The sequence below is a fragment of the Hypomesus transpacificus genome, chromosome 2 (genome assembly GCF_021917145.1).
Source record: "Hypomesus transpacificus isolate Combined female chromosome 2, fHypTra1, whole genome shotgun sequence".
Classification (NCBI taxonomy): Eukaryota; Metazoa; Chordata; class Actinopteri; order Osmeriformes; family Osmeridae; genus Hypomesus; species Hypomesus transpacificus.
The window spans coordinates 14,532,188-14,558,448 of record NC_061061.1 but is presented as its reverse complement, the minus strand read 5'-3'; the positions used below and the strand labels follow the sequence as shown (position 1 = coordinate 14,558,448).

Here is a 26,261-nt window from a genome sequence, read left to right as displayed (position 1 = left end):
TCTAAAGCCAGTAGCTAGTGGTCATTTTTGTAGGTGGAAGGGGGATATTTTGCATGGTTAATTATCAAAGCCCCCAATCCCTACCCTTTTGGACCCCAGATGCATGTGTTTACAACAAGGAAAGTGCATCTAAACTAAGCTTTTTCAAAAAATCCTTTCACAACTGTATCAAGAAAAAACTACACACACTCAGTAACTCTAATGACCACAAACACTGTTCAATTTTGTTCTTATTTACAGTACAACCAATCATGAATGAGCATCTTGTTGGCTTTTTGGGCGTAGTTTGGTTGCACTTCCCTTTATGACTTGGAGTTTATTCACAGGTATCTGGTATAAGCAGTTGCTGCACAGCTTCAGAGACCTGAATATCTAAACACTAATTCCAGTATCAGGCAATTTGCTATACAACTTACGCAGATCTGTGCAGTAACTGCATGCAGTCTGATGCCTGTGAACAGACCCTTTCTAGTTTTATTTTCTGGGGCTTACTGGGTAGAGTTTGAGGGGCTTTTGGGCCGCTTGTTCACAGTGTGGCTAACTCTTCTGCCCCCCCCCCCTCCTAATGGTTACCCCCTGGGGGCGGTGCCACACTATTTGAGCACATGACCCCGTGTCTCTGGTAACTTGAGCGCTAGGAAGCTCCCAGCCGCCAGAGCCCCCGACGCAAACAGGATGGGGACGGCCTTGGTGATGCCCACGAAGGAGGTGAAGATACTAATCCCCAAAACAGCTGCCAATTTACAGAGGGCGTTAAGGAATCCAAACGCTGTGGTTCTGGAGGTAGAAAGCGGGAGAAAAAATGATTGGGGAAGAGGGCGGTTAGTGACGGTTGAACAAAATAGAAATCTTTCTCTAATAACCAGGTGATTCAAACAACACCTGTATATGGATTGAACAATGCAGGAAAACTGTTTGGCCACATGGGGAACTACATATTGTTTATCCAGAACACATAGACCATCATAAGTCTTACCAATCATTAATCCAAGGCTCATTATGTATTTTACAAATCTCAAATGTACTCGTAAAACATACCAAATAGCAAGATTCGATTTTGTAGTCTGCTTCATAAACATGGACGTATCGTTGAAACAATGACTATCCGTCAGTGTTTTATTCAACCACAGGGTGGCAGCGCTGAGACGAGGCTGAGTCCAGAGTCCAGCCACTGATACACCACTGTGTCCTCCTTACTAGCCATTATCCTAGAACACGTCTTTGGACTAAACCCAATCAAAACTGTAGCCAACCAGGCAGATGTGAGTCGTCTTGCATGGTGTCGTGGAGGGTTCGGGAGGCGTGGGTGATGAACTCTCACCTTATATCAGAGGGGTAAAGCTCCACTGTCAGCACGTCCAGGGCGTTCCACGAGGCGATGCTGATACCCCCGAAAAGACAGAGCAAAGCAATCATGGCCGACTCGCTGTTGCCGAACGACAGGAAGAAACAGCTGACACAGGAGATCACACTGGAGCCAGCTGGAGAGAAACGAGAGAGAGAGAGACATTCAGAAACACACGAGAGAGAGGCCAATGAAATCCTTCTGTTTTAGACGCATACATGTGGGAAGTGGATGAGGGGCAATCCATGTCACACACTAGAATGACCAGGGAAACCGAGTTTGGTTTCCAAGTGGCCTCAGACCATCACAGACGCACGTTTAATCACATGACGAATGACACTCTTCTTACCTAACATCCTTAGGCGTCCAATCTTATCCATGAGCAGCGCTGAGACGATGTTGCCGGGCAACACCGCCAGGGTGCCCAGGAAACTGACAAAGTAGATCATGTAGGCATTGTTCTCATCACTGAAATCACTGAGCATGCAACCTTCCTTGTTGTGGAGGAAAGTGCTGTTGACCAGTCTGCTGTTGATCAGCCTGTACTTGAAGAGATCTGCAAGGGGAAATGATGAACAAAGAGAGGATGAGGTGAGAAAAAACGGGACTTGATCAGGTGATGTTAAAAGTGTGTGTTGGGAAAAGGAAAAGTTGATGCAGTCAAATCACTCTGATAAAAGATAAGGAACAGTAAGCTTTCTGGTGTCACACAGGATGAAGTCACACCAGTCACTTCCCCGATTTCAGGTGTCCTAAATGTAGTTCAAATAGAACACAGCTTTTAAATGAACACATACAATATGTCAATTGAATATTTTGATTTGATGAAAGAGACCTCTTTGTGCAGAAACGTAGCCATCTACTAGCCTCTAAGCCTTAGTGGGAAAGTAAACAGGGATTAAGCAATAATGGTCAAATCCGTTTCCAATTCAAATGCTAATCAGGAACTCCTGCCTTGCATTGATGGCAGCTCTGACTGAGTATGACTGGCATAATGACTTTAAACACCATGAGCAAGGAGGCTGAAGATTGGCCTATGATGGTGAACTGTATGTGTGGACTCGCACAAGCTTGTTGAGCAAAATTATTCATCACTTTTGAGTAAACGTACAGATTTTGTTGCTGACTCAACCATAAATTGTCAAATGGATTGCAATTTTTCCTCCATTGTCATCAGTCTTGAAAAATGCACTATTTTTCCAGAGGATTTTACTTCAAAAAATCTGAAATATAGTAGGGTTAGACGTGATTGACAGGTATGCTGCGAAATAACAAAGGATTGGGTCTGTGTTGCTAGGATACGTCTCTCTGCAATGCTACATTTGGTTTAGGGCCAGTTGGTAGAGCGAGTGACAGTAATTGAGCCTTTTTGTCTAGCATGAAGCAGAAAGGTAAATGGAGATGATTTTGTGTCTAAAACCCCTTTTCTTATGTTCTGTAAAAACTATCCTGTAAAAACACGTTTGAGATGGATTGTAAAAATACATGTACAGTTTGTTGTTGAAGACACTTGTATTTTCTCAAATGTTCAAATGCTGCTGTTCATCTAAAATAAGCTTTGATGGGTCATTGCATATGCATCTAATGTTGCTAACTTAACATTACTAACATGTTAGCTTTGGTTACAAGAATTAGATGGAATTTATTTAACATTTGGTTTGGCAAGACCACAAGCTGCTGAAACCAGCAGTTAAAATCGATGTAAAAACACAATGGTTCATCATCTTTGAGGTAACTCTCATTAGCAGAGACACAGATAATGATCAACTAACCTGTGTTGTAGAAGAGGGTGGCAATGAATGTGCAGTTTTTAAAGAATGTGTTGCTGGAGGTTATGTCTTCAAAGTAGCACTCCTCAAACAGAGAATCCTCAAATACCATGGACTTCATCTTCAGGTTCATGAACCTACAAAGACAAACAAGACAATAGTTAGGTAGGGCATGCCACAAATGAACATTCATCTTTGATGTAAACAGTTATTCTAACGTTAAATCAGTCAGAATAGTTTGTTTTCTTCCTGGTAGTGGGCTGTAGTTACCATGGTGCCACAAGTGAAGGAAAAGGAACTCACTTGTTGTTGAAGTACTCTCCGTTGCGGTGCACCTGGTTCTCCAGGGTAAAGTTAAAAGTAACGTGTTCCACCTTTTCCTTGATGAAGACCTTGGTGCGAGAAGAGTACTCCTGCTTCTGAAGGTACTTGATCATGTCAGGGAACCACACAGTCAGACCGTAGTAGCTGGGAACCGGCAAAGAGAGAGAGCAAGGTTGAGAACTATGTTTAGGGTAACCTAGAGGAATGCAACTTTAATTTCATGCAGCGATTAGTTACAGTAATGCAATTCTATTGGTATTACAGCACACGTTTGTGCTTTGGAGAGGAGGAGAGAAAGTGTGACCCACCGTCTCCACACAATTCAGCAGCCTTCTTATCAGTCTTCTGATTTACTCAAATTCAAATTTATATAAGTCTGATCTGTGAGACTATAGAAAAAACTATTTCCTGAGTGTTTACCTGAAGGACATAGAAAACCACACTGCCATCATCATGTAGGTGGTGCGGCGGTACTCAGGAGAGAAGATGGTCAGGAAGTTACTCCACACCTGCGTTGGGGTTCACACAAACAGCCACAGAGACACACAAACCTTACAGAAACAGCGTGAGACAGAGAGAAAGACAGAGGACACGTCTAATCCTAGATATCTAAAAGTAAGCCTCCAGCACTAGGAAACACATCCTCCCACAGTCCCAGCTCAAGCCCAGAGTAAACACTACTCGTCAGTCTAAGCACACAAGCACAGCATAACCCATGAGCAGCAGGGTTTGTACTGTACATAAGCTGCATATCCTGTCACATATTCCCTGGTTAATTTGTGAACAGAGATCCAGAAATCCGTCACTGCTTTTTACACTACCTGATTGAAAAGGGCAGTCAGCTTCATCTTCCACTTCTGGTGCCAGGCGGTGCCCTCGCCCATGTCTACCAGCTCATCCATCTGCTTAACCGTCTTGATGGTGGTCACCTGGGAGATGACAAAATGGCCGCCCGTCAGCACGTCAGGACTTATTCAAAGTAAAAGCAATTTATCATTGAGAAAGTTCCAAATATACGTTATAAAATTATAATGTTGAACCAATATGGTCAAATCTGAGGTAACTTAGTAAAAATATGTAGTGGTAATGATGTAGTATTGCAACCTACAGAAAAGACCCTCTCAGGGTAGCCCTTTGCCCTCATGTTGGTGTCATGAACCTGCTTCAGGATCATCCACGCCTCGTCATGCTTCCCGTTCTGTCAAAGACAACACCACAAATCTCATCTTTACATATATAACAACTCCTTAAGTTGAATTTCAACACATCAATCTATATTTCCAGTGGAGACAAAAAAAATCAAATATCACTTTATCATTTATCTCCACTTTGACAGATGTGACCGTATTCCACAAAATGAATCGATACGGCAACCTTCTGATTACTAGCCCGATTCCCTAACCGCTCAGCCACCTGACCCCCCCAGTAGTGGGTGGTTTGGTTCAGTTTACCTCCAGGAAGAAGCGAGGACTCTCTGGCATGGTGGTGAGGGCAGAGATGGCCGCCACAGAGGGGAAGGCACATACCAACACAAACACACGCCAGCTATGGAACTGGTATGCCGAGCCCATCTGGAAACTCCAGCCTAAACGGCAGTGGATAGAGTGAAGAACAATGGATGAATAAGGAAGGCAGATGCACTAAAGTAGTTGACTACTTTTTACATTGGGTTCCTTAAGCTATAACTGTCTCCACTTCATGGTTGTCAACTGAGAACCAAAGCGCAGTTTCTAGATTTTGCACTGTACACACTTCAGTTACATGGTTCTCCAAAGTGTAGGTCTCAGACTGACTGAATGCCATATGAACTGGCCAACCAGTACATGTGATATACTCACCATAGTGAGGTATGATGGCCCAGGCCATGGCAGAGGCATAGATGCCACCAATCATCCAGAACATACAGAGCCAGCTGAGGTGCTCTCCTCTCTTCTCCTGAGCGAGGAACTCTGAGTAGTAGGAGAACACGATCGGGATCGAGCCACCGATACTGAAGGGAAATAGAGGAGTGTGGAGCACAAGAGAGAGAGAACGAGAGACATGTAGAGAAAAAGACAGAAGGAAAGAATTACAGAATGATAGTAAGAGAGAGAGGGAGAGAAAGGGAGAGGGAGAGAAAGGAGAGAGAGAGAGAGAGAGAGAGAGAGAGAGAGAGAGAGAGAGAGAGAGAGAGAGAGAGAGAGAGAGAGAGAGAGAGAGAGAGAGAGAGAGAAGAAAAATTTAGGAAGAGGCAAGTTGCAAGAAAGCAAGAATGAGGGGTAGAAGAAGAAAAAGAAGACAGGCAGTGAAGAAAAAAAGATGAACAGGGGAAGTAATAAAGAGTGTGAGACAAGAGATGAACAGTTTCACAGCCTATTAAGTCACAAAACCCATTTGACTCTTAAAGAATCCGGGCCAGACTGAAAGCAATACTATCATCAATAATGGATGGACCCCATACACATTTCATCACGTTTACTTCGCTAAGCAAGCTGGGACTACTTTCAGACTAAGAGTCAAACAGGGACATCCTAATTAATATCATAATATTTTATAGCTAAGCGGCGAAGATCTCCAGGGTCTGGGTGCGATTCTGTGTCCTTACCCCACGCCGGAGAGCAGACGGCAGAAGAGGAAGGAGCTGTATCCTTGGACAAAGGAGGAGAAGAAGGCAAACACGCTGTTGATGGAGAGGGAGATGAGGAGAGTCTGTCGCCGGCCAATCCTGTCAGCGAGACCCCCCCACACGAAAGCCCCCACCATCATCCCGAGATAGACGATCAGACCTGGGGGGGTGGGGCGGGGGGGGGGAGCGGAGGGAGGAATAGAGAGGAAAGGAGGTGAAAGGGGGTGAAAGAGAAGATGGGGAGAGGATGTTTAAGAGGGATAGAATCTGAATCCGTCAATGCTTAAATACGACTCATACAGTTTATATGACGGAGATACACTGGGGGATCTGGAGGACAAAACAAAGTACTGTGACAATTAAATGTTTGAAACTATTATTCCTATCATCAGTAGGAAATGTGAAAGATATCTCATCAGCGTCTCATGAAGGCTCATCACACCAAAATCAATGAACAACACCTCCCCACAAACTTAGACATGAGTTGTGAGGTGTGACTCATAGCGAAGGCAGCGGCGCCAATCCAAGCAGGTTCTCCTTCACCCCCCCACCGCTGCAACTCACGGCCCCCATTGACTTCCTGTCATTGGCGTTCATACTAGCTAAGCGCCCAATGACACGGTTTATTCGTGAGATATCTTTACTGAAAGAGGGCAAAAATGTTTTCTGTGTAGATAACTGGTGATGTCTGTGTTTGAGAGTAGTTTATTGGTACGGGGGGATGATTTATAGATAATGAAAATGATGTGCATTTTTGTGTTAAAGAGCATGAGCTAGTGGGTAATGGGTAAAGCTAATGGGTTTTCGCTAACACAATTCCTTATAAAGCTAAATTCAGTAATTTAGCTGGTGCTTTCAATGAATTCAAACTGTGAAAGACTAAAGTGTAGATAATGATTATATAAATACCAATATACCAATTGAGCTTACACAGAGCAGTTCAAATCTGCTGGATATAGTGCTAATGCTCCCTAACCTAAATTGTGTAGCAACACAGAATCTGTCTGACTCATGGCAGCCATTTTGTGTCAGGACCCTCCCTAGCGGCACAGAAACCACCATGGAGCAGTCAAGAGTGATTGCAGGGAAAACATAATAGCATAGTGCTAATGTGGCTAAATGGCTCCGTACTGGCCAGGCAGATAAGACAATGTGAGCTCATTCACAAAGACAACCAGGGCAAAGAGCCCACAATGGGTTGATCTGTTGTATCAGCTGGGATAATCCATCACAGGGGCTAACAAGCTAATTACCGGGATAGCTAAGGTGAATGGGGGGTTACATTGGCCAAACGGCGGAGTCATTTTGAGAAAGTGTTGAGCTAGTGTTAAAATAGCACAAGGCTAATGTTAACATAGATGATGCGTGCTGGTGAGTCACAGGACTGTGTGACGTGTGGGCATCACACAGTCCCTCTGAATGGATCCCAGAGGGGAGAGAGAGGTGAAAGACCGCGTGTCGGTGCCAGTGTGTACGCGTGCATCAGCTCGGCCGTGCGATGCACTCTTCTGTACATGTATACATTCTAATGCTGGCATTTTTCCCACCACTTTTGCTTTATCAAATGTTTGTCTTTGTCTGCGTGTTCTGGTAGATATACGTGCATGTGCTGGGCTCGGGGGGGGGGGGGGGGGGGGGGGGTGTTAGAAAGGCAGCTGTCAGCACATGTCCCTCTCTCCCTCTGTCTCAACAATGGAGTCTGAGCAGCCAAGGGGAGCCGGTGATGACAACTGGGCTAGATAGCCATCGCCGCAATGCAGTAGCATTGGCCTTAGCCTGCGTGGCTCAACCAATCTCCCCTCCGGTCTGTGGGCCACTGCTGGGGGAACTGTCCATGGTGCTGATTGGCAGTCAGCACTCACCCACACTCTGTCTCTTTGTCTCTTTATCACATTCTGTCGATTGTTCGCCCCAGAGGTTATCCACAGCCAATGTCAGCACATCTGCGTGCAGTAAATAGTCTGGCCGGTGTACCAGCTGAAGGGTGTTGCAGGGAGACATGACAAATGTTCGATATTTTAATGCTTGGCTTGGTCTGTATTAAAGATTAAATATGTATTGTTGTGGATCTAATGAGATTCAACTGGGACCAACATAAAATATATATAGAGAGAGAAAATATTAATAGAAAACATATCTAAAGCAAAATAAAGACATTAAGATATAGTACATATTAAGTTTTTTTTATATGGCAAGCTATAACATCTGTACTGGTCCTTAATCTAATAATGAAATACATGTGGTTTTCTATCTCACCAAAAACAACATTTTCTTTTCTGCATTCATTCTTAATAGAGTGAGTGTTTTTAATTAAGGTTGTTTTCCAGCTTGAGTTTAGCAGTGGTTTTGTTATCATGCTACCAACCCTAAGTGCTGTTGCTAACCACAGATGCACTCTCTTTCCACGATCTGTACTGTACCTAAAAGGCCCTGGGCAAAGGGGAGACTCCCATGGAGGAAAGAGGGAGGGGGGAGGGGAGAGAGAGAGAGAGAGACAGAGAGAGAGAGAGAGAGAGAGAGAGAGAGAGAGAGAGAGAGAGAGAAAGGGAGATAGACACGAGTGAAAGGCACAGTGAAGCAGAGAGTGGGAGAAAGGGACGGAGAAAGAGAGATATGTGTAGAAAGAGAGAGCGATAGAACGATGGGGGAGGGGCAGGGGGAAGGAGAGGTGGGAAAAAAAAGAAAGGAGGAGCCTCCAGACAGCTGAACACCACATCGTTCAAAAGAGGAAGTGGGGGGAGGTGAGGAAAGGGAGAGAGAGAGAGAGAGAGAGAGAGAGAGAGAGAGAGAGAGAGAGAGAGAGAGAGAGAGAGAGAGAGAAGAGGAGAGAGGGAGAGAGAGAGAGAGAGAGAGAGAGAGAGAGAAGAAAGGAGAGAGAGAGAGAGAGAGAGAGAGAGAGAGAGAGAGAGCAGGAGGGTGGAGAGAGCGGGAGGGTGGGGAAAGAGGGAGGCTACAGTCTGCAAGCAAGCAGCCACCCCATGATAGAACCCTTTGACGGGTCCATGGCTACAGAGGAGGACTGTGAGTGTGTGTGCGTGTGTGTGGGCACACACACACATTTTGTGTGTTTGTGGGAATAAGAGAGGGGGAAGGGTACAGGGTTTGCTATTAATAGCCCTTTTTGCCCTTTCTGCGAGAGCGCACAGGGCTTTATGAGGGAGCCAGGGGCAGAGAAAGTAGAGAACACTACACTGTGGCCAGCTGAATTAGTGGCCAAGCCTTCGTCCACTTGGGAAACATTATTGGGCGTCTCTCTTAAAGCTGTACTGCTTCAATGTTCAGAAAAAACTGTTGCTGCAATTATCCTTATCATACATACATAAAATATGAATGTTTCTCCTTGTTTAAACACTGTAAATCCACTGACAAGCCAGCTGGTAACACAGTAATTGATGGCGAAGATAAGCTCCGAACCTGTTGCCAAACTGTGTTAGTGCATGACCTTCACCCCCCGCTGGCTCTTGTCCCCTGTCTATGCTGATGCGTGACACACACTGTGGTGCAGTGGTCACGGTCCATCCCTTCTTTGACGCACTTTCTTGTTTCTCTCTTTTCGCTACGCTTGACGTAGTAGTTCCACGTTTAGCAGACATAAGGAGCTAAAGGTTCCTGTTGCCCTCAGGGACCAGCAACCTGGCTATCTCAGAACAGCAGGCAGACATTTCTCAGACATCAAAAAAGGCAACATAGTTTACTCATTTGTCTCGTTTGGCTTTTATGGAGATTTCCTTTGAAAAAACTTGACTATGCTTAACAATTCAAGCAGCCAAGAAAAAGGTCACAATGGCCATACAATGTGGTGTGAGATATATGGAAAGGTTTTAGCTCATCCACAATGGAATCCCCCCAAACTACTGTGCAGTTAGTAGAGTACATTCATGTGTGGGAGCGCACATGTGTGTACGTGTGTGTGTGTGTGTGTGTGCGTGTGTGTGTGGCATGGGTCTAAGTTCAGCTCAAATCTCTTGGACTGTGAAATCAGTATGACAGTGAAATATTTCTGCAACATATCCTGCAACTCTTGTGTTGTTGGGTGGCCACGATGGTGTACAGAACAAAGATTACATTCTATATATTCCTGTAACTATGGCCACTATCCATCAAACAGCATCACCCGTTCATAAAGCTGAGGATTCAACACAAGGACAAATCAATGACAAGCTGAATCCTATTTTGAGCATCCGACAGCTCATACCACATCTCTTTCTCCAAATTTACCTCTCTGAAATGAAGAAGCCCATGCCGAGTACGGCAGGGGTGTATATGCTACAGGCCATTACCTCCCACACACACACACACACGCAATCGCACTCAGTGCGGTTCCGCAACAGTGCGTCAGGTTAAAGAGGCTGGCACCCTGACAGCACTAACAGCGGCTTCCTGACGACAGTCTCAAAGGGAGGGGGGAGGGGCAGAGAGGGGGGGGGGGGAGGGGGAGAGGGGGACGCTGGAGCCCATGGGCCGCAGCGTGAGCACAAGAGGCACTCCAGCATGAGTCAGGAGTGTTGTGTAACAGGGCAGGGGCTAGGGCCCTCCACTCCTTACTGGCTCTCCCAGTCAATGCTACACACATGAAGACACACACACATATACATATATACACATACATAGTCTATATACATACTGTACTGTGCGCATACACACACACACACACGCACGAATGGGCACACCACGACCCATCAATACCCATTTGCATGTCAGCCAGTGAGCACATATATCGAAGAACACACACACTGCACACACACACTGCACACACACGCAAGCCTGCTTCGTTAGAGGGAGGGGTCCAGCAGAGAAAGACATATATCAGACTCTCTACACATTTGCACAGCCTACAGGTAAAAAACAAGCCAGTTTCAAAAGAATAGAAGATTACACATCTCATGCTTTTATATGAATGAATGATTGAATGAAAAACAATATGTTACTGGTAAAATAATCATGTGATATATGTTCCCCACCTGGGAAGAGAAATATCAGTCAGCTTCTAATATTAGCACGCTGCCAAAACATGATACCCCTTTTAACACTGAACATATATTCAATACTATTATTGAATAGTATATATATATTATATACTGTTATACTATTATATTATACTATAGTGAATACCACTCTCCCCTACATACAATTTATACAGCACAAGCAGGCACACACATATTGCGTTCGATGGCTCTGGAGGCTTTAGCTTTTTGTTAGTTGTGTCCTTGCTTAGCAGCCAATGACAGATGGTATGTTAGGCATGGAATCTGATTGGCCCCCAGGAATGGTACTGGTCACATGAGCACTCGGCATACTTCAGCATCACACTTTGTAGTATTAGGGGTTCATGTCTCCAGTTGGCATGTATGGCTGGATGTGAACCAATGAAGCCAAATCAAGACATCTCCAAGTAGCAAGAGATATTCCAACATTCTGTGTAGAAGTAGAAAGGGAGGTGGATCAGACAGTCAGGGACTGGGCATACAGCCGACAAACCTACACGTGTGGAGAAATGGGAATAAGGGGCAAAAAAAGATAAAGCATAACATACCCAAAAAGAGAGCCACCTTAAAACCTCATTACAATGACTGCCTGCAACTGCAAGTCACGGTTCAGAAGTTCATCGACGAACCGGCCCGTTGCTGAAAGGACGAGTTCGGATGGATGGGGAATGCTGACACACACGCTCACGCCAACACTCTCTCTCTCTCTCTCTCTCTCTCTCTCTCTCTCTCTCTCTCTCTCTCTCTCTCTCTCTCTCTCTCTCACACACAGAGCCACCTTACCCAGCATGCCTTTGTTGGGCTCGGACAGACACATGTCCTTCTCGGCACTGGGCAGCACGAAGCCCACCACGAAGATCTCCACGCCGTCGGCCATCAGTGCCAGGCCCAGCACAAAGTAGAGCGTCCACTGGAACTTGCCGTGACCGCACTCCTGCAGGATGGTCTCGTACTGCTCCGCCAACTCCTCCTGGTCCTTCCTGCGCTCGCCCTCGTACTGCGACAGGTCCCGGAGCTGGGCTTGGGCGCCCGCCACACCGTCCACGGGGCCCGTCTTGCCCGACTCGGCCCGCGGGATGCCCTGGTACTCGCCCTCGTAGATCTCGTCGTCTTCGTCGTGGCCCTCCGTGGAGTCACTGTGGCCGCCCTCGTCGTCGTTGGCCCGGCTGTCGTTGCGGTAGTAGCCGCCGCCGTCCTGGTCCTGGGCTCCGGGGTAGTCATCGTCGTCGTCGTCCTCCTCGAAGCGCTTGTACGAGCGTTTGGTGTACTCGTCGGCCATTTTGTCCACACCCCGGCCAACCTTTTTACCCGCCTGCTTCTTGACCACTTTGGCGATGTCTTTGGCACCACGGATGAAGTCCGTCCGCCCGTCTCGGTACGAGCCGTCGTCCATTTTGGATGTGGAGCTGCTTGGTTTCTGCTAGGAATCTGAGGGATCAGGAATGGCCCAGGCGCATGAATGGGCAATGTGGATTTCTACAGATCTGGAATTCAGCACCCTGGACAGCTCCCCTCTTCCTCTCTTTACTCGGTAGGAATACAGTTAGGGCAGCGACCTACGGAAGAAAAAAATAGGTGTTGATACAATGATACTCAATATCTTGATCAACTTTTGCAACCATTACTTTCTTTTACAACGTCTACCATTACAAAACCTACAAACAAAGTAGAAACACATTGATCAGATTTTTTTTGTTCCAATTACATTTGTGGTTAACCCAGGTAAGAGGACATTAGCTAAAGGATAGTTCTTAATATTCACATATTTTCAACCACAAATAACGTCCATAGCCCAGTTGCCGAGCCCACCTTATCGGATTTATTTATCTGAGACTTGATGACCGTAATGGGAGGACATGACAAGGAGCCAAAGTCTTGGAGTCACATCAGCTTGAGTTTATTTGAGCTTGGTGGCCTGCAATCACTGAACACCTCTCTACTACCAGCCATCAATCTTGACTTAAAGAGGTACTCCAAACAGTTTAGCATTAATCAAACCTTAAAGGGAACATACCGTAACAATGGCAGCTGCTACCAAGATGCCACACACAAGAGTCATTGGAAAATGTTTACTGACAATATGGGTGCCTGAACAGTAGGAGGATTGAAGGAGATGAATGTCTTAGTAATGTAAGCAAAGCCTTTACTTGCAGGTCATGTTTTCACTAGTCTCTCAGACAGCTTATGTAGTGAGCATTGGCATTTTGCAAAGAACCTTCCCCTTAAACAAGCTCTGCTTGGCACTCAGTGAGCCAACACACATCCCTTACACACACGTCTGACTCTGGGTGTAGCGATCTCTTTCTCTTCCCTAACAAAATTAGTGCTCCTATCTCCGTCTCTGCAGCATCCATCTTCTTCCCACTGTCTTCCAACGCATTTCACCTTCCCTTTTCCGCCACAGTCTGTGTCTTTTTCCTGTTGCCTGCTATTACTAGACAGGGTCACTGTTCCCCACAATTATTCCTCTGTTGTCTACTTCTTTCCACTGTCTTTTTTTGGGGGGCACTGTGCTAACCTTTCTGTGCTGCGCTTTGTAACCTTGCTGCTCCCTTTAAGAGCCTGGCGAGACATACATCCATCCAGAAAAATATGTCAGAAGAACAGGTCGTTACCCTTAAAAGTGTCAGAGCAGAGGGCACCTTGACACACAAACTCGGCCAAAAACCAGAAATATTCGAGCATGAGCATTAAGCTTCCTAGACTCAAAACGGACACCTAAACCTGATATTTCATATTGGAATGTTTCAGCAGTAGCACCACACTGACCGGCTTCCAGTCTCTGATAACAACAGGAAACAAAATGAGGTGTGTTATAGACAGTGTGAAGTGTTTCCCTTGGAAGGATGGGATGGGAATGTGGCTGTCTGTCACTGTAGGACTCGATTGAATGTTCTGAAGTTTTGAAGGAGCAGCTCAGAGAGGCTCTGCAGGGAGAGCAGCATCCTGAAGACCTGAGGAAGTTACACAGCCATGCTCAATCCTACAACTGCACATACAGTATTCATACTGTACAACTGTTCATATTCTTTACATGTGTCAAATAACTGTTCCTAACTGACTATAGCAAGGCTTACATGAACATGTTGTCAAAGGATTTGAATGCAGTGAATCTGGCACCGCATGGCAGAACCCAAAACTATGACTTTGAGAAAGACAAAACATGAGATTGAACATGCTAATAATACATTTACAATCTGTAATATCAAGAATAATAAGTGCAATATGGACATTTGGCATACCGACAATTCCATGTTGAGACTGTACAGTAAAGTCTGACGGCTGAAAGGTATTGTCATAAAATGTTCTTTTTGTCTGGCTATATAAGAAAAGCTGCTTCTTGTTCCAGGTGAGCAGGGGAGAACAAGGCGAGGTGTACGCGTTAACACACACACCAGATAGAGTTAACAGTGTTACACCTTTTAATGGAGGACACGAAACAGAGATTAAAAGCACACGAGTTCTTTACACCATAGGGACGTTTCCCTATGTACACCCGTGAGAGATTTCCCACAGACTTTCCCCTTTTCCAGGATCGATCATGTTTGCATTAAATGCAAACATTCAAGGCCTCTTGCCTCCAGCAATAATTCAATTCCATTTCTGCGACTAACCCTTTCTAGGGAATTTGTGAAAACAAACATTTAATTACAAACTGGACACTGAAACCATGCATGCATTCAAGTAAAGAAATTTAAACTTCTTGCATGTTCTAATTTTTTGCTGTTCTTACCAGCTTGAGGATAGGATTTCCAATGGCATTATCAAATTGAACTTATAATATGCATGTTAATATACTGTATATACGTATATTTGAATATCATTTTCTCACCTACTTTTTGTGGTGCCTCAGTCAAAGAATGTTCCCCCCTCATACTGTGACAACTCCTCCATTTATCACAATGCACGTCACAATTTGTCACCTTCTTTCATATGCATTCATAACTCATGAGGAGACCAATATTTTACCTATTCATCTAAAAGTTTTGGCACATGGAGAAATGAAAATGCCACAACAGAACCAGATAAACAGAAAATGTGGAGAGAGGAGAGCACAGTGGGGTAGCTTTTAATGTCTGTGATGTGCTCCCTGCAGACAGCAACAGGGGTCTGCAGACAGCAACCATATGCTGGCCAATATCACAGAAATCCGAATAATAAAATCTCAGAATCCAGGAAATCCTAGTAAACGTTATACTGCATCAGTAAATGCTATGTGCAAAATCATGATGAATGAGCATTCATTAGCACACCACGCAATCATCCCACTATCATCTTCAGCAGTGTGTATAGGACACCAGGTACAAATAGGCCTACCAACTCAGGAAGGAAATGTTTTATCAACAACACAGCTGGGAGAGACTTTATTAAGTGTGACATTGTCTACTCTTGCCCATGCATGTACCTTCCCATTTCTGTATTTGCACTTGTTCTATCCACTTCATACAGCCAAGCATTAGGTATGCTTCAGGTGTCACTGCAGTGGTACAGCTTGATTTCAACATAGAGGAACTTGGGTAAGATGGTTTTAGCAAGACCTCACAATCGCTGCCTTGGAGATTTGATGGTAAATCAGAAGAACTATATGCACCAGATACAAGGAGAACAGGTGTGATATTACCAGTTACAGAAGTATACAGAGTTACACCATTAGTTGTCTATCATGAAGTGATAAAGCCATTCAGTCGTAACAAGCAATCAATGATTATGCTCACACAGTAAACAAGAGAGGCTTAATACTAAACAGACCGCAATAATGTTGATGGGATAGCACAGTTATTCTAAAATGAAGCCCATCTCCTAACTATCCTGGCATTTTTAATGAAGTGTAAATTGATAATAAATGAACTGTTTTGAGAGACCAGCCAGAAAGCCTTAGCTGTCGTTTGCCATTGATGAAAGACTTAATTATGTAATCCAGTTTCCTTCTAGTGAACTGAAGAGATGCCACAGGGTTGGTTGTAGAGCTTCTCCACACACACGCACAATTTAGGGCAGGCTAACAGCAGGCCGACAAAAGAGTAGGGTCAAACAGGAAGTAGCCCTCCCTGAAGCTAGGGTAATGTTATCTAGCTAGCATGTAAGACAGTTGGCACACTAAAGAAAAAAGCATTGGCTATATTTGTTATTCAGAAAAGGCTGTTAAATTACATCAGACAAATGAGCTAATTATAAATATAGAATTTCACAATCACTATACATTTTTTAAACAAAACTATATTGGTTGTACAACCTTGGTGGACATATTTGTCATAATCCCACAAATATTTGAATGCAGTTTGTTGTTCAATTTGCCAATTCTAATGGTGTGGACTTTAGATAAATCAATAAGTAAATTTTTGCATTTGATTGACAGCTGGAAACATCATTGTTTCAGAAGTAGGGTGGAGACGCATTCTGATTGCTTAGAGGTGGTCATTTGAACATGGACTGGGAGGAGAAGATAAACCCTAAACCGAGTTTACTTGTTTGAATTACCGTTCTGATAGAAATACAAAATAGATGCAGGAGATAAAATGGAAAAGTCAGCAGCAATTGAACAGTCCAACCATTTTAAATGAATGAAAAGGAAAAACACCAGCTAGTACACAGAGGCACAGAGAGCAAGTCTCTCCTTCCACCACTCCAATCATGACTTCTGAATAAACTAGCTTTGACAAGATACCACAGAGAATTTTTTGGAATCCATGGTTGAAATAATTTCCTTGACAGCATTGCTTATCTACCCATGGTATTGCTACCTGTGTTAGACGATGCCATCTAAGTATGGCAAGTCTGTTTATCAAGAGAAGCATGGCAAACGATAAGGTAATTTATAAGAAATCCACAATGATGACACGGTCTTTAATAAACCAACTGAGATTAGCCAACATTTAAATCAAGCTCAGCAGAGTTGAATGAGAAAGAGGTCTTTTCAGGTTGATCTCATGCTTATATCATGCTTTATTCAAAGGACTCAAATATGGAACGTCAAAGAATTCTATGCCATTAGAAATTCTGTCTGCAAAAGAATCCTCACGTACACCCTCTCTCCCTCTCCCTCTCTCTTACATATGCACACGACACGTCAGAAACAGATTGTGCTATGCTCTGGCAGCTGATTGGCTCTTTTGACAGAAGGATGAGCTATTGCTATTGGGTCACACCTGCTCAGTGAGACTGGGCAAGTCAACCAATGGAGAATTGAGAGAAGCTGATAACTGATGCTATGATGGGTCTGCAGTATGGGTGTGTGATTCAAGTATCTTGCATATTAACAAGGATGCAGCCCCAGGGAATGGAAGGAGTGTATAAAATAATTTGGTTAGTTTAATGCAGAATAAATCAATGTTGTGAGTATGACCACAAGTAAAAGTAGAAAATATATACATACGCTAACCATTTACGACAAATATAGTCTTTGACAGGTAGTGTCTACAAAATGAATTGTGAGGTGTTGAGCCACGAATGGGAAAAATATGCAAAAAAGAAACGTCTAGAAGATCAAAGATGGTAAATGCATTCATTTAAAGTCGCATCCCATTAATTAGCAGCATCCAATTATCAACATGGATGACTCACTTCTGTCTGCTAATAATACCCCAACTGTTCATCTCTCTCTCACTCTTTCACGCTTTATCTCTGTCTCTCTCACACACCCACATACACCCCCCCCCCCTCCACACACACACACACACATAAATCTAATCTGACACCTGCATCACATCACCCTTTTTGTATTGGCCGTCTGCCATTTCAAACAACTACAAACGTCTGTAACGGCTCCCATGTGGTTGTTAGGGTGGGTGGCTTATTCGTCTGATCCCAGGTACATAGCAACAGACTGAAATGGACACTGACTGTCACGCCATACTTGGTCCCTTTTTGATAGCTTATTCTGAACATAAGTGTTGTGTTTGCTAAATCTATATGTGTCCATACATTGCACAGCATGTATAGAAAACTGGGGTTTAGTATTCAGAATATAGCAAACATTGTTTTGAAGACTTAAATTGCATATCGCTGAACAGGTGTGCACATCAGGGTACTTCAGATGGCAGAAGGTAACTGTGTTTGAAGTGGAGAGAAGGTTCTAGAGGGTGAGTCACCATGGCGGCAAGCGCAGAGCTGCTAATGAAATGCAGCATTGACTAGATTTATTCAACACCTTAGATTGGTGCAATCTCTAAGTCAATCAAGGAGAATTTCAAGCGTTCATTACCAGCCTTAGCCACAGTACTGTAGAAAAAAGATTTTCAACCAATGATGAGGTCATTAGGTGGATCATTGGCTACAAACAGTTTTAAAATGGTGGCTGGAAACCACCGGAAACAAGTTTAGCCACTCCAGGGTCTGATGAGTCAGTATCCACGCTATAGTCCACAGAAGTGCACCTCAAGTTCAGCTAAGCTGTAACCACAGCAACAACTCACAACTAATGAGCTGAAACACAAAAGAAAATGTCGTCAACAGTTTGGTGTCCAGAATACAGACTCTGGGAATACCCATTATGCCAAATCAGAATATGAAGTAAACAAGCTAAAGTATCTAATTTATGAGGCAAAAGTGTCTTTATAAAACAGATTTATAAATAGATTTATTCTATATTGCCCTTTTCCAAGTAACTTTGTTGCCAGTCTGTTCAGTGCCTCACATAAACACGTAGATTACATAGATACAGTCAACACAACAAAACTAAATGACACATACTGATAAACCTATAGCAATTTTCCATATATAAGTTACCAGGGTATTTTGTTTTATGATGTCATGGCAGAGGGTACAAAACTTTTTTTGTTTAGCAGACGCTCTTATCCAGAGCGACTTACAGTAAATACAGGGACATTCCCCGAGGCAAGTAGAGTGAAATGCCTTGCCCAAGGACACAACGTCATTTGACGCGGCCAGGAATTGAACTGGCAACCTTCTGATTAATAGCTCGATTCCCTAACCGCTCAGCCATCTGACTCCCTAGTCATAGCATGCCCGTTTCCAGGCCAGGGATCTGTACCTGCCACCTGATGAAAGCAGTGCAAATAATGGTTTTAGGGAGTGCCTGGGGTCATGTGCAATGGTTCGTGTTCTGCCTGTAATGGCTTTGCTGTTGGTGTCTGAGAGGTTGGAGCTGGGGAGGCCAATGATTTTTGAGGCATGTGTTTGATACGAATGAGTTTGTTCATATTGGAGGCAGTTAACGTGTCGAAGAAACCAAAGGAACAATAGAGAAGAACGGGTTGAAGTATACTTCTGTAAACAGCTACAGGAGGTGGGGGGCAACAGAACGTGCTTTGAGGTTGCAGATGTTGTCATCATCTCTATTATGATCGCACTCAAAGTAAAATGTGTGTGTGTGTGTATGTGGGTTTGCATGTGTTCTGTTCATGCGCCTTGGCATGGTTGTGACATTATGTGTGCAGCAGCACACCATGCTAAGCCAACTCACCACTCTGCTGGCACACAATCTGTTGAAAAACGAATTGCAACTAATTCAACAAACACCTACGCTGGTTCCACGCTCCCTGGCCACCATATGGACACGCTCAGACGAAGGACGAGGGTTATGTTTACGTGTCCCTCTCCTGATGGCTCGACTGCACCATAACACGTGCAGATGAGCACCATGACAAGTCTTGACTACCGTTAAAGAAAGGTACTGTAGGTGGAGGAAAGTAGTAAGGCATGTGGAGAGAGGTCTGAAGGCTCCTCAGGGATGCACACACGAACCCACGCACCCTTGATATCAATCATATCAATCTATTCCATTCAAAGCCAAACACAATGTAGGAGTTTATACTCATATTTTCGGGTAGAAAATTTGGTTTATCAAACTAGTTTTCTTCCTCCATCATTCAGTTACAAGATAATTTAGTGTAAACCTTAAAAGCTGGGCTGAGTGACTTGAAACGGCCATCAATTATTCATGCTCAGTTTTCTGGCCACAAGGACAGCCAAGTCATCCCTCAGTGATGATATACGGCCAAGCGGGGTGATAAACTCCCAGCGACAGGACCTTGAAAAAATTAATTCAGTTTGTGGTGGTGAGATACCTGGGTCGAAGTCTCACAGGAAAAGGCTCTCTCTATTTATACTTGTATACACTGTGTCCCTGCCAGCTTCAACGCCGTACGGACCACCCTTGGATAAGGACAGAACAGCTCAAAACAGAGGGGGAGGCTTTTCATTCAAGCCCCACCCCATCCAGACTTAGTACAGCCCGAGCATACAGGAGTCCCCTGTAGGATAGAATCCTTAAGTGAGTCACGTCAGCGTCCCTTGTGTGGGATCTCTCAGTGTACACAGTCACCCCGGTCGCGCTACAGCAGTTAGCAACACCATGTCAAGCAGTGTGTCATACTCTCTGCAGCCATTTTGGTTTACTCACTGCAAAATGGAAAAAGCTACTACTGGGAATCTTTTTTTTGGCAGGAAAATAATATTATATTCACAATATTGTTTTCCTATTTTAGAAATGGCACATGTACAATAACATAATAAACACTGACCAACACATTAGTTCTTTTAGTTTTATTTAGTGGACAGAAAAGCAGCAGTAGTTTTTCCTTATTTCGCTGCACTAGTAATCAAACTGCCTATACAGGTTTATACTAAATGACATATTTGAATACAAAAACAAAAATACAAATGTATATTAAAGGAAAGGTGATCATGAACAAAGTTATGGTTGATCCAAATCTGTGCTATACTTTTTATGTAAGTATTAAAGTGAACAAATCAGCAGATTCAAGCTGGATCAATGCTCGCAGGCAAATAATGAAAATCGGACCTCTACTTTAAGTGGCAAAACTGCTGCTTGGAATACTCAAAAACGAAAACATTGCAGAAAGGGAATAGGAGTTTCCTGAACAGGTATCACATCAGATCACATGTTTTGTGTGTGACAGGTTTGGATGGAACCCCTAGTCTCATATCTGATTTTCATAGCTATCCTTTTAAAATAGGCCTTCAAAGTAGGTTGCTTTTGAATTTACATTTAGTCATTTAGCAGACGCTCTTATCCAGAGCGACTTGCAATAATAATAATAACATGGTGGCCAAATCACCAAAGGTAAAGTTTGTTAACATGAGCATATAGAGAATGGCACATTGCAGTGCTGCACCAGAGAGGAATTTCTCCAACAGAACCAAGAATATGCAGCAGGGATTACAGGAAGAGATCATGATGCTGGCCTCACTATGCAGACATTCTTACCACTACATTATATGGACTCTATAGCAAGTAGTCTTCCGTTAACAATTGAAGATATTCAGTTGCAATGTAGTCCATTAGAGTTGTGTGCAATTAGACCATTTCTAATTCTGTACGTAACGTTCTCTTTTTCTTATGTACTGGAGATGTTTGTTGTGTGACATTAGGTGTTTCTAGAACCGCTTAAATTTTTACAATTGAAAATTCTGTTGATTTGTGCTGTGAGCTACAGGAAATGACATAACAATGAGACCGCTGCTGGAAAGCAAATGTTCTGTCATTCAAAGATTGATGGTTGTGTGCTAGACACAAATCATTAATCAACCCTGCATCTTTCAGGACACCGGATGGGAAAGGCAATCGATTAGCTCCATCACCAATACAGCAAAGTCAAGTAACTATGTTGAATCTGCCTGGTCATTCTAAATAGTGTAGTTGGTGATAGACGGCAGGAGAGCTTTAGTTTGTGTTTATGTGATAGCACCTACAGTCAAACTGACATTAATATAGAGCTGTAGATACTAGATTAAAGGAGATGGGCTGTTTCATTGGTTATTTTATGGGTTCTGTTAATTCACTGAGCTTCAGCGCTCCTTCCTTCTGCAGCGGCGAGTTGGGACTTGTGACAAGGCTAATCTCGGTGGCAGGCCCAGAGCACAGCCTAATCATCAAGGGTAGCAGGCCGACAATGAGAACACCAAACAGACCAGCACCTTCTCTCTCTCTCTCGCTCTCTCTCTCGCTCTCTCTCTCTGCCCCCCCCCCCCCCTTTTGAGGCTAAGTGTCGAAGCTGAAGCAGTATTTAGGAGTGATGACACTTCTTGTATAAGGGAACTTTAAATCTGATTCATTACTTGGTATCCCTTGTTGCTGCCAGAAAGACATCTTGATCCTTCACAACCCCGATTGATTTGTGCCACTGTATACTGTAATGCTATAACAAGGTGTATTCCAATTTGAAAAAGGTTAATGGTAGAATGGTAAATAACTTAATCAATGAAGATAATCAGTCACAGAGAAGAGTGTTTTGGCTATATCATGTCATTCACAATGTATTCAGTCTGTGTACACAACACTCGATACAGATGGTGTGTATCATGCACAACACCTATAGTACACAATACAAACCATATGATGAGTACACTCAAGGTTACCCTACAAGGAACAATATGGCACCATCAAAGTAGACAAATAAACCATGGACTGACAAAGAAGTAGGTGCATGGTTAAAGAAAATTCCTCACGTAACACTATGAATAACAAGGTGGTATTGCAACAGGGCAACAGCAAAAGCAACAGTAAGTGTCTGGGAAATATGTCTCAGCCTATTGGAAACATCAATGATACCTGTCTATTTGGGAGTTTTGTCATGGCCTAAAAAGTGCAGAAACTAATGCAGAGGTATGTTTTTTTTTAATCAAATACATGTAACTTAATAATACTTGAAATACTGTGGATTAGCACTGTCCAAGATTGGAATATACATTTTAGTGGACTGGGTGTAGCTAATGAGCATAATTTGTGCAATATACCAATGCAAAAAGGCTGTCTTAATACGATAGCCTAACCGTTTTAAAAATAAAAGACGCCTAGGTCATGGTCATGGGCTGCGGACGCGGGTTGGTTACTTGTTTGAGCTCATAAACACAGGCCTATATTTAAGTATCCCATTAAATCAACCCATCCGTAAATTGATCGTAGCTTTACTTTCCCGTGGCAAGGTCATTGTGACAGAACTACGGCACCAATAGTATGTAAAGAAAACATGAAAATAAGAAATGTTCTCGTTGAGCAACAGCCTACGATTGTCAAATGTTGGCATAACGTCGTATGTCCCTGGCGAGTGAGAGTTCTGCAAGGTCATTTTGGCGCGTTGAAAAACGCAACACAATAAGCGGACAAAACCTAGTGCCACTCTCTCATTCGATGAATGTAGACTACAAAAATACCGGTGTTCAACGGTCGTCTGAGGGGTGAATATATTAGAGCAGCAGTAGAGAAAGAAGGATGAGGGCAATTTTAGACGAATGGCAATTTCCCATCAATTGAATTACAGGATCTGTGTATAACACCTCCAAATGGTCTATTATTGCTGTAGAATCTACTGTGTCATTTAATCAGGTAATCCCCGTTTTAAAATATGGTTGTAGACTAACCTAAATGGCTGTGATGTCACTTGATGTTTCTTACGCACGAGACCCCCGGGGCACAGAAAAAAAGACAAGGGGTGTTTATTGGTATATTCAGTTAATTCTTAATGCCTGTGTTTAGTTTCGACGCAGATGTGTACAGCTGATGTGTAGCATATCTTCAATTGACATTTGTAAGGTCGATTGGTTCATGTTGAAAGGAGGGTGGTGGTCCATATTGGACCGGTCGAAGGTTGCTGTATTTGTACCGCTCATAAAAGGCTACGTTATCCTCTTAACTCTCTTTTAACACTTGAGAATTATAAGAGCTCATAATCACATTATGTTAAAAGAGGTAGGCCTAGTTATACATATTAACGCAGCAAGCAAGGTACACAACATTATATGAAAACGACGAATTCAAATCCTTACCTTGAGTGAAATGAGATCAAGGTGTTTCAGGTGTTAAACCTTGATTTATATATGTCTTTTTTTTATAGAATGGCACTCCGTCAAAAAGCAAAAGATGTAAAATCCGGTTGACTGAAAATTGGTCCGTGGCTGTTCACCCAGTCCCTGTGATGTGCACCAGGATGGCTGACGTAGTAGGCTACGAGCGCAACCCTACTACACAGCATCCTTCTTCAAGCGTCCCCCTCCTCTCTTTACTTCCATTTCTCTTCTCGCGCACACCATTCTGGGAGAGGGGACCAGTGTTTACTTGACGGTGAACGAGTGAATATCAAAGACTTCTACTTTGACTCTCAAATAAAGTGGTAGTATAGCCTACTATATGTTATTGCTGTAATATTGTGAAATGGATTGCAGGCTATATAACATGTGCATTTCTATTGATGGCAAATGGATTCGACTGTCATTTTTGCCATATGCACCAAATGGTTGGTGCAATGAGCTGTGCACGAGATGCCTCTCCCCACACGTGCTGCAGCTCGTGTCTATAATTGGCCATGAACATTTCCTAGTGTGTGTGACATTGATTTGGATGATTCAAGTAAAGTAGCAATGGCTACAATAAGATTCTGTATGCATTACATATTTTGTATACATCCTATCAATTGTTAATCCATCAGATCATATTTGATTAATATTAGGATGATAATATTAGGATTCACCTCAGTGCTAGACACAACATTGCTGGAGCCACCACTCCAAGATTTTGGAGTATATTTTACCCCATAGTGCTATCTAAAAACACCAACCCAACTGCATGTCCTATCACCTGTCACCAAGCCAACTGCCACTCTTCTATCATGATCTGGGTCCAGATGACGCCATGCCAATGTTCCTTCAGGCTTTTAACTGCCATTGTCTATTAGAGTGATATATTGACCAGCTGCAGTTTGGACCAGTCCTGAGGCCAGTATCTGTTAGTCACAGTACCCAATTCCTTCTGTAATCTCATGCCCTGTTTTTAAATAGGAAGGAAGATAAAAGAGTGATTTAGGTTGACAGATGATTTGATGGTGATGCAGGGAAAACCTTCTGACCACCCCACAGAAGGCTACTCCTGTCCTAACCTCTTTGATGTTCTAAGTCAGTAGACGTCAGTACAAGGCCCTGCCTGGCATCACTTTGTTCAGCCACCAAGGCAGACGTGGACTGTGGAATATGTTACAAACACATTACTTGACTTCCAATTCAGCATAGTTCGTTGCTAAGTAGTTTGAAAGGTGGTGTCAAAAGCCAACAGACATAAGCTCTCTTCATAATGTTTCACAACTGACACTGAGGTGAAATGGACGCATTTGAGATTGAAATGTGAGTCCTCGCTTGAACTGCATCACAATCCATCTTGAATTGTACGCATTTAACGTCAGAACAGAAGTAGTGCTCTGTGAGTGCTTTGATTTTTCTCCTGTTTTCATCAGGGAGGTCGTGCTGGGGGGTTTTAATGACTTGCATTAAAAGAAAGACGCCTGCTGTGAGCCTATGGTGCAACACAAAGAGTCTGGTCTACCCAATCCTCATGGTAATAGAATAATTCGAATCCACTATTAAATAAAAGCATAACACATACAGATATTTACACACACACTTCACACACTTTATAGTTTGTTCAGTAAACAGCAGAACATTAGTGTCTGATGCCAATTCATATACTCTACATTCTGAACACACACTCTGCAATTAAAGGTGCTTTAGAACATGACCAACGGGGATGAGCCATCTTGAATCGCAGTAATTTCTACAGATGGCCCAAGCTCCAGTGGAGAGAGGAGGAGCAACATATATATATAATAACCCATTGCCCTGTGAGGAACCTGTTAGGGAACTGACAGACCTGATGAACACTCCCTCACAGCTGCACAAATTGCCCCCAAACCAGTCAGCAGATGGAATGGCTTGTGCGAGATCCACAGAACTGACAGAAAAGATTACCATACTAACAAAGAAATAAAACAACCCAGACCGGTATCTTAAATATATTAGATTGTATTTTAGTGTGCAGGGTATTTATTTTATTTTTGAAATCACAGTCCAATATTGTATTGTCTTTAAAGCATTAATGATATCTCAGACATGTTTTTGTATCTATAAAATAATATATTTTCTGGGTTAAGGGGGACAGACACAGGATTTACTAGATGTACCTCCACGATGTCCTTATTGTGTTTCTGATGAGATCATGTGTAATATGGATCTCATTCTACTATAAGGCTACAGTTCCATCATTGTTAAAATATATGTTTGGACTTAGGCAGTAACCACCAAATGAAATAACAAATAAATACAAATCTGAACATTTGGAGTTAAAAATAGAGCCCATAGTCGTTAATAGGTGTATATCGCCACCCTGTGCTTTTAAAAATGTAATCTCTCGTTTTAGCCTACCATGACCAAAAATTCCACTTAAAATCACAAACGCTGAAACATGCATGCATGTTACATGTATTTTG

The 26,261-nt window shown here is 43.2% G+C and overlaps 1 protein-coding gene across 1 annotated transcript; it reads right to left on the bottom strand.

Annotated features, from left to right (window-relative positions):
* Nucleotides 1–28: 28 nt before the first annotated feature.
* sv2a (synaptic vesicle glycoprotein 2A) lies at nucleotides 29–24,037 on the bottom strand. Its single transcript, XM_047044015.1, has 13 exons — nucleotides 23,776–24,037; nucleotides 11,812–12,584; nucleotides 6,023–6,203; nucleotides 5,277–5,428; nucleotides 4,890–5,023; nucleotides 4,547–4,636; nucleotides 4,260–4,367; nucleotides 3,859–3,947; nucleotides 3,418–3,582; nucleotides 3,118–3,251; nucleotides 1,695–1,901; nucleotides 1,322–1,481; nucleotides 29–777 (listed from the first exon to the last, which is right to left on the bottom strand). The coding sequence occupies exons 2-13, from the start codon at nucleotides 12,419–12,421 to the stop codon at nucleotides 594–596; spliced, it is 2,214 nt and encodes a 737-aa protein (XP_046899971.1). The 5' UTR covers nucleotides 12,422–12,584; nucleotides 23,776–24,037; the 3' UTR covers nucleotides 29–593.
* Between the last annotated feature and the right edge of the window lie 2,224 nt (nucleotides 24,038–26,261).